The 9,149-nt window shown below is 38.3% G+C and overlaps 1 protein-coding gene across 2 annotated transcripts in view; it reads right to left on the bottom strand.

Annotated features, from left to right (window-relative positions):
* Positions 1-8,925, bottom strand: part of LOC126399539 (zinc transporter ZIP11-like) — a 188,265-nt gene extending 179,340 nt beyond the window's left edge. For both annotated transcript variants that reach the window (XM_050059568.1, XM_050059569.1), the window contains exons 1-3: positions 8,852-8,925; positions 6,651-6,768; positions 3,608-3,646 (exon numbers count right to left, since the gene is read on the bottom strand). In XM_050059568.1, coding sequence (XP_049915525.1) covers positions 3,608-3,646; positions 6,651-6,758 — 147 coding nt within the window. In that variant the 5' untranslated portion in view covers positions 6,759-6,768; positions 8,852-8,925. The remainder of the gene's footprint in view (positions 1-3,607; positions 3,647-6,650; positions 6,769-8,851) is intronic.
* Between the last annotated feature and the right edge of the window lie 224 nt (positions 8,926-9,149).

The following is a 9,149-nucleotide window of genomic DNA, read 5'->3' as shown; positions in this document are numbered from 1 at the left end:
GGGGGGTTTTCAAATTTTTGGTATGACTAAGTCATGGTATGGTATGCTGTACATAATCACGGAAACTGTCAGTGTGTCATTCTGTCAGTCAGTCATTCTGTCTGTCCCACGTTTTTCTACTCACTGACGTGGTCAATCTGTGTGAAACTGCACATAGGCATTGAGGACTGGCATAGGTAGAAGGTGACAAAGCTACCAATGGGTATGGACTAGTTAAATCTCTAATGATCCTTCACTTAATAATAAATTTAAAGACCCACCTTTGTTTGTGTATAGGGTGGTCAGTGCTAGTATACAAACAGCTCCAAGTCAGACCCTCTTGGCACCTCTGAGAAATGGCAACTATCCATGCGGCAATTGTGCCCAATGTAACAATATTCAGAAATCTTTTGACTTTAAACATCCCAGATCTGGAAGAAGTTGCCTGGTGAGAAGTTTCATTATATGTAACACTAAAAATGTGATCTACATACTTAAATGTCCCTGTGACAAGGTGACAAGGTGTATGTAGGCAAAACTATACATAGTTTAAAGCAGAGGATCAGTGAACATAAAAGTTCCATCAGACGTGTTGATCTTAACTATCCAGTTGCCAGTCATTTTAATGCTCTTTCTCATCCTATCTCTTCCCTCCGTTTTCAGGGAATTGAGCATGTACGGTTGCCAAGAGGAGGAGACATTGACAAAAGATTATGTCAAAAAGAACTCTTTTGGATACACACATTAGACTCTCTACACCCAAAGGGCTTAAACGTTGATTTTGATATGAGTGCTATGTTATAATATCGATTTTTGCGGATCTGCTTTAGGTCTATGTTATTAGGGTTTTAGGTACTGCATTTTATGATGGTCTGCCTGATGTTTGTGCAGTGTCTTCACCCTTTTATTTTAGTATTATGTATATACTCAGTCTTCTATTTGTATATATTGTCTTCTCTATTGTTTAGTTGTTTTTGTCTGTGCATGGTTCTTGTGGAATTTCTCTATAATGTTTCCTTTACTTGATATTGAAATCTACTGTTGTGCAGAGAGGACTACACACTCTGCTTTTGAACTACATTTCCCATCTGAGCAGGAGTGATGCAGCACAGGTGTTACTGACTGCTTTGACTAATGTGCAGATACTCTTTTCTACACAAGTTCGACACATGGTTTTCTGGCACCTTGGCATATTCTGGTCATGAGTGCAGTGATTTGCTCCTAGCAGTTACTCATTAAAAAACTAAAAGAGTGTAATGTCTGTACATGTGACTTTAGCACAGACATTACACTCTTTTAGTTTATAATGAGGAACTGCACCAAATTTCAAAATTCATATATGTTACTCCTATGGCCTAAGAAAGCCTAAAAGTGCAGCTCTCAGCACAAAATAATCGCTCATTGCCTCGTCATGCTGCTAGCATTTGTAACCTACAGGGTTCCTACACATTTGGAATTTCAAAATTCCATACTTTCCCATACCCTAATTTCCAGACTTCTCTGCGTTTTTTTTTGTTTTGTTTTTTTTTCAGAGAATATGCGACATCTGAGTAAAAATATCAGTGTATCATATTTCACATCATATTTAATTATTCTTAATAGGCAATTGTAGCCAAGTACCATTATGGCATGCAAATAAAAACTCAGGTAAGTTCAATGTCTGGGCTGAAGCAAAAAGGTTGGGACTCTGGGTGCAAGCGATGCAGTAAAGAGACGTCAGTGTTTTTTCCTTTCATGTGGCTCAGAATCGCCTTCTCCCCCATGTTGGTGATGTCAAACGATTTCACACAAAGCTTGCATCTAGCTCTGTGTGTGAATTGGGAATCCTTGGCCAACCAGTATTTATATACGGTATTGTCAAGCCATTCATCCAAAAACTTGCATCTACCCATTGTGAACCACGTGAAACTCATCTTCTTGTTGAAGGTGCAGTGATACCTGGGGGGCTGGAGGAGGGTCATGAGGCAGCGGACTGGACATACCACTTGTCAATCAGGTAAAAGGGGCGGTATGTTTTCTGAGACATTTGCTCTCACACAAACTGTGCTTGGCCCGACATAAAACACGATCCGGATTGACTAAATTATTTTTGGAAATACCTCATTTTCTATTTAGAAAACAGTATTTTAGAACAGTGGTAATAGTCTGGAAACATAAATATTATTCCATACTTTATTTTTCATTTTCCATACTTTTTAATACCTGGAAATTGATCAAATTTATTTCTATACTTTTCCATACTTGCGTAGGAACCCTGAACCTAAGATACAAACGTGGTGCTCCCGAGTCCCAAAAAAAACAAAACACTTTTGCGGACAGACAATGCCACCAAGTTAAGTTTACTCAGTGCACTGTGGCTGATTTAAGTCACCTATGTATAACATACCAATAGGTATAGACTTTCCTTTGTCCCGTCTGCAATAGTGGCTCTTAATAAGCACTGATCAGGTCATTTGTTTGTTTGTTTGTTTTTTGTTGTTTTTTTTTCTTGAATGCATTGTGTCCTGTGCTGTGAGTGTTGTTTATTGGTATTGTTGTTGTTGTTGTTGTTGTTGATGTCTTGTTGTTGTTGACTACTGGCTGCAAATCAAATTGCCCCACGGGGACATTAAAGTTTTACCGTACCTTACATAAAAAAAATTTCCCTATTGACTAATTGATTGGTTGAAGTGTAAGAAGAATTTCAGTGGAACAAGATTTTCTTTGGTTGATTACAACCCGACACTGTACTTCAGCTTTTCAGCTGGAACACTTATTTAAGAAGTTCATTGCCCCATAGCTTCAATAAAATCAAGCCTTGGCAACACTAACTGACAATAACTCTGTAAATGTTTTGATAGTGTTGGCAGTATGCTCTCTGTGTATCTGTCTGCTATGTGTCAATAATAATTTGCAAACACATTAGCCAAATTAACTTTAGAAGGTTAAAATATATGTCAATGTTTTGTTTACAGCTTGTTGTGCTGCCGCCAAGGGGTAAAAATAAAATCAATTAATGCAAGCTCAGAGAACCTTGCTGTTAACTTAAATCAAATTATTGCACACTCTTTACTTCTCACCTAACACAATGTGTGTAGATGTCTATCCTATTATTTCTCTCCTGTATGAACTTGTGATAAGTTTAATAGCTATGCAGCTCTCCTAAATCCCAGAAGAGCTACATTACAAGATAACTTTTTTAGATTAAAAAAAGCTAAAAGAGTTATTATGATATATTTTAATAGATGTCACATTGAGACTTCCCACCTCTGTGCCAGTTCAGATTTGCAACTGATTCCCTACTCTGAGACACTTGATACATATCGGCCATGAACTGTGTCCCCCTCAGGAAATCAAGAAATGTAATTGTAAGAGTCAGACACTGGGGTTTAGGGGGTGGATTTTCTATCTGTCGCATAATACCTCTTTAGACATGATAAGGCCAAGAATTCCTTCAGGGGAACAATTATTGCAAACTTTTATGAATTAAAGTGGCATCTGGAAGTGTTAGGCTTTGTCTGTCTCTGGAAGAAACTCAGCTGCCACAGCGAAAACGTCCAAAAACCCATCACATCGTAGCATCCTCCTACCTGCGCTGTATGTGAGTGTGTGTGTGTAGGAGGTTCAGTTCAGAGGAAATCCTACTCACCCCAGCTGCAAAGCCTAAACTTCCATCCAAGATGCGCTTCTGAAAAGGGCAGACAAGAGGACAGATTGTACGAGTCAGTCAAATCAATATCCTCAAACCCTTCAGTAAACCTCTTACTGTTGACTTAACTGGCAAAAATGCAACATGTCCCGAGGGACAGAGGTTCAGAGATAACAAAAAACTCAATCTACCAGCAATATCATTCTGTCAACAGGGGGCTTTCGAGTGATGTACTGTAACACACTCTCGAGCACATATATTGGAAATCCTCAGCTCCTGGCGCCAGCAGCTAAATGGCTAAAACCATTTAAAAACAATGGAAATAGAAACTGATTATTTTATCACTGATATGTCTGATCAATTTTATGTTAGATGTTTCGCCTGACTCACGTCTGATGGAAAAGGTACTTCTGTTTTAATCACTATATTATACAATATGCATTTTTCAGCTTCAAGGAGTGTTCATTTCATTGACAAAAACTATGACGAACATTTTTCGTCAATTACCTTTTTCCCATGACAAAATCGAGACGATGACAACCTAAAAGCGAGAGCGACAGGCAAATAGTCTGCACCAGGATGTTTTGCTAGCCAGCAAAAACACTCACACCGGAGCAGCGTCAACTGTTGGTGCAAGTTGTGAGCTGTAATTCAGCAGTAGATAATCAGCCATGTGCGTCTGACTGTGGATGGTGGAGCTGCTGGATGGATTTGTGGAGTTCGTTAGTTACAGCAGTGGCTGTTAGCAGCTTTGCTTGTTAGCCGCTGAATGGCAGCAGAGCAAGCAGACACCGGCCACCAGACTTTACAGCTGGTCCCTGTGGGACTCCACTGAGATCCAGACTGTCTCAGGAAGGTTTATAGGTTGATGCTGTTTGACAGGCAGGTAGGAGGCTCAGAAATCTGAGTGTAGCTGTGCTGTGAGTAAACAGTCTGAACTCAGATCAGTTTTCTCTGACAGAGATAAAAGTTAAGCTTTAATCAACAACTCTGTGAGAGGACACGAGTTTAAACCTCCAGACTTTGGTGTTGCAGAAATTCAGGCTTTAGTTAAGTTATTTTTCTGCTGTTTAACAGTGAGGTGGATAAGTCAGAGTTTACAATGAACCTGGGTACAAATCCCAGCTGTCTCAGATTAGTTATTTGTCGTGTGAATGTTTTTAAGACCATATATAGGGAGATGTTGAGCTTTTCAAATGATGGTCAGAAGTGTGTGCTCGTAAATCACCGCTTAAACCTGTCAAAAACTGCTGGAGAAATGACAGTTTGTAAGTGTTCAGAAATTATTCGTATTTGTAGAAAATTTGTCTAAAATGTTTGTACAACCTGTCACCCTGATTCTAATTTCTGATTCATTAATTAGCCTAAAAGGGTTAGTTTAAAGATAAAAAGATGTACAGAAAACATACTGACAAAAAGTAATGACTAAAATGTCATTCATTTTCATCAACTAAAACTAGACTAAAACTATGAAGGATAAAATTGACTAAAATGTGACTAAAACTAATAAGCACTTTTGTCTCAAAACTCAGATAAAATCTAAAATAGCTGTCAAAATTAACACTGGCTTCAATTCTGTTTTGTTTTGTTTTATACATGTAACTACAGCAGTTTAGGGTAATGCAGGTGACCTACACTCTGCTGTGTCTGAAGAGAAGGGAGATTTTTGGAGGTACCTCCAGTTACAGTAAGAAGTAGCACTGGAGCCATAGGCATCAAACCAGGCCAGGGGGAAATTATTTTTGAGCTACTTAGATCTGCTCACTCAGCCTCAGTCCTTTACAATATGGTTGCAGATGCTCGGTGTGGGAAGCTTGAAAATGTAAGACTAATTTGGCAAAAAGGTCTAAATTGTAACATTAAGGTACATGCATGGAAAGACATAGTGGAAAAATACAGCATGGTTCATTAAGGATGTCACATTATAAGATCATTCATAGGTGCAATTATACACTAGTAAGACCTTATAAAAACAGACCTGATACAGAACTAATAGTGTTAGAACTCTAACATAGAGACAGGTACCTTCTCAAACTCATTGTGGGAATGTTCTTTGGTTTTTCCTTTCTTGAAAGAGGTTATTGGGAAATTGGTTGAACGGCTACAAAAATCCTTACCAGAGTCCCCCACCTTTGAATTTGGTTTGGCATTTACTGGTTTAATTTCTGCAGCTAGAATTATTCTTTGCCACTGTAATAATCCGACACAATGAGGATTTACTGACTGGCTGATTGTGCTTCCTTTGAATTGATGACAGCTAGGTTAAACGATAGCAAAGGGAAATTTTTACAAGGATCTTTTGGGGTCTGGGATCTTTTTTTTTTAAATCACATTAAAGATGAAAATCTACTTCTATGTATTACGTCTATGTATTTTTTAACCCGGTTCTATTGTTTATACTCAAGTATTTGTTTGTTTTTTTCTTTATATGACATTTGACTAACCCAAAATGTGTGGGCTGCATAGACATTGTATAGCATGAAGAGCATCCACATTAAAAGAAAAATATGTTTATTTTTTGCTAACCAAGAGTGAAATGATATCACTCTCATATCTGTCCATTAAATATATTGTTATAGCCAGGAGACAGTGGTCTTGTCTTGGATTAGATAAGATTAAAAGCAGGAGGAAATAGCAATCCTCGCTTTATCTGAAGATAACAAAGTCCACCTAACAGCACCTCTGGAGCTCACTTATCAACATGTTAAACCTCATTTGTTTAATCCACAACAAAAAAAAGTGTAAAAAAATATTTTTGTTTGTAAAAATGAAGCAACATACAATGTGTTAATTAGGGAACTTCAGAGGTGCTGGTACAGTAAGCAGATTGTTTTACTATTTCCCTTGTTTCTAGTCATTATGCTAAGCTAAGCTAACCAGCTGCTGGCTCCAACTACACACTTATCAAACAGATGTGGGGCGTGGTATCTTCACATCTAACTCTTGCCAGGACAGTGGCTAAGCACGTTTACCGGAATGCTTACTACACCTGCGTGTTTACTCAAGCTCTGCATGTCAATGGGTTTTTAAATTCATACAATACCTGCCGGCTGGAGAAGACAAACACCAGAGCTGCTCCGGCAGCAGTCAGACCCCAGGTGAACAGAGTCCCCAGCAGGGCCTGGGTCACAGGGGTGTAGCCTTCCAGCATGGTGCCAGACCTGGACAAAATACACACAAACATACGCTCAAACTAATCCCACGGCACATTCACATTACATTGATGATGTGGCAGATGATATCTTGTTCGAATCTTTTCACAAAGACTTTGAGAACTGGGAGAATAAAAAATGGGTGGATTGACATCTTCAAATAATTGCACTGCCTTTAAATACTCCAACAAGACTTAAGTAAATATCATTCCCATCTTGGAGTGAGTATTTCTGACAGATGTTGATATGTGAAAGCAGGAAGTTTATATACGTGATGCCCAAGTATAGACAAGAATGACAAGAGAACTAACAACAGATCCCACAACAGAGGTAAATGTGGTTAGGCTGACTCATCTTAAATGTGTGCCTTTAAGTCCTGGCATTACAAGAATGACACACACCTGCTGTGTTTGCTTCAGCACACAGCTGAACAAGTGAGTCAAATCCTGTTTGTTCAGGAATTAAATATCCTGGAATTTCCATTTGCAGCCATGTAGCCAAACCTGTTAAGGTTATCCCATTACTTCTCAAATACGAGATAATACAGGAAAGAAAGAAAAATCTAATCCTTCATAGTTATTCAAAAAATGCAATGTACAGTAGGTGCTGCCAATAATTAGTACATAATTATATAGGAGATTTTCTCCACATTGTGTTTGTTTTGGGGTAATTCCAGGGATGGGGGTGCTTTCATCTACAGTATGTAACTTGCTGGAAAAAGTGGCCACTGTGATCACAATTGACTATCACAGGATAATTAAATTTAAAAAAGCACTATTGGCATGCCCATGCTGAAAAATAGTATTACCAAATTATAATATTAAATCATAGTGTAACAGTGGCACAAGGAGAGACGACTCATAAAGTCACAAACTGCCTGAGTCATGTCCGTTATACAAGTTTAGTGGCATCAGCAACCGTGACTTTCTGGTCATACCAGACCAAGTGAGACCGTAGTGACAAAAAAACTCCAAGTATTGAAATTAGGAAGTTTCACTCCTATAGCTTATGAAGTCAAATAGGCCTACGTGTTTCTCTTTAAAAGGAATACTCCACCCACAAAACAACCATTTGGAAATCACATAGTCATGCTGTGTAACCTTGAACTGGTGAGGAAATCTTTGTTTCCTCACATGCCTAAACGGACAAAGGGGAACACATTGACTTATTGATTGATTGGGGACTACCTGTAACAACAGCAAAACTATGTCAAAACATCTGCTCACAAACTCTCACACAACTTTCCGTGAAGGCATGCGCGAAAAACAATGTATTCGTCACAAATTCAAGGTAACACAACATGACTAATTGATATAAATGGCCATTTTGTGGATGAAGTGCTCATTAAAAGTAGCTCTAGATGGCAACTTTCACATTTATATTCAATAAGCATGTGTTGTGGTTGCTGGAAATATTTACCAACATGAGCTGTACAAACTGCTTTCATGTAATCACTGAATGAGATTTTCATGGGCACATAAATAAAAAAAACATGCAATGGGAATATTTACCACACAGTAGCACTGGAAGCTGTTTATATAATGTATTGAGGACCGACAACTTCATACGGTACAAATATGACTTACAAATATTGATATTCATCTCAGAAGGGTGGAATGAATTTTGAATGAAGGTTTAAATGCATGTGTGTGTGTTCCCGCAGATAAACTGCATGTGTTATGATTGTGTGGATTCAGAACTCATAGTAACCTTTTTACATAAACGGCTAATATGTAACTTATGTTTCATTTTTTTATTACTGTCAAAGTAGGTTGCGTAAACGTCTTTAGTGTGTCGTCATAAACACTGCTGTGTGTGGTATAATTGGTCTCCCTGTAACTGAGTTACAACCACAAACACAGACATACAGTATACTGTACACAGAAGGCAACTGACGTGACTAACCTGTAAATGAAAGCCAACCGGCTAACTTTAAATGCTTGCTCGCCTTATATTATAAAGTAACGCTGTTATATTTCACTCAAACTCTACTCGCAGTAATATAAAACAACGTGCATTCATTCGGCGGAGTTTAATTTTACGTTAGTTAACGGTATCGGTCATTTTTAGCGTTAGTTTCAGGTTTACTCACTTCTTTCCAGTGGCACCTCGACTTCTGTATATTTACTTCCTACTTCCCGGTACACGTGTCTATGACAGTGAAAGCCCCGCCTCCCCCCGCAGCCTATTGGTCAATCCCTTTGACAGCTATAGCTGCAGTGGGGGGGACTTAATTCATTAAAAACACATACAATGGGAAACATCTCAGTTGTTTGGAAAGCTGAGTAAATTGGGGTTTTTTTCTTTTTTTTACATACAAGAAACACTAGGCAATATTAAAGTGCAAAAGTGCACTGTTTAATGAATTAAATTGAGCTGGTTATATCAAA

Source organism: Epinephelus moara, chromosome 13, assembly GCF_006386435.1.
Source record: "Epinephelus moara isolate mb chromosome 13, YSFRI_EMoa_1.0, whole genome shotgun sequence".
Classification (NCBI taxonomy): Eukaryota; Metazoa; Chordata; class Actinopteri; order Perciformes; family Serranidae; genus Epinephelus; species Epinephelus moara.
This window is presented reverse-complemented; position numbering and strand designations above follow the sequence as displayed.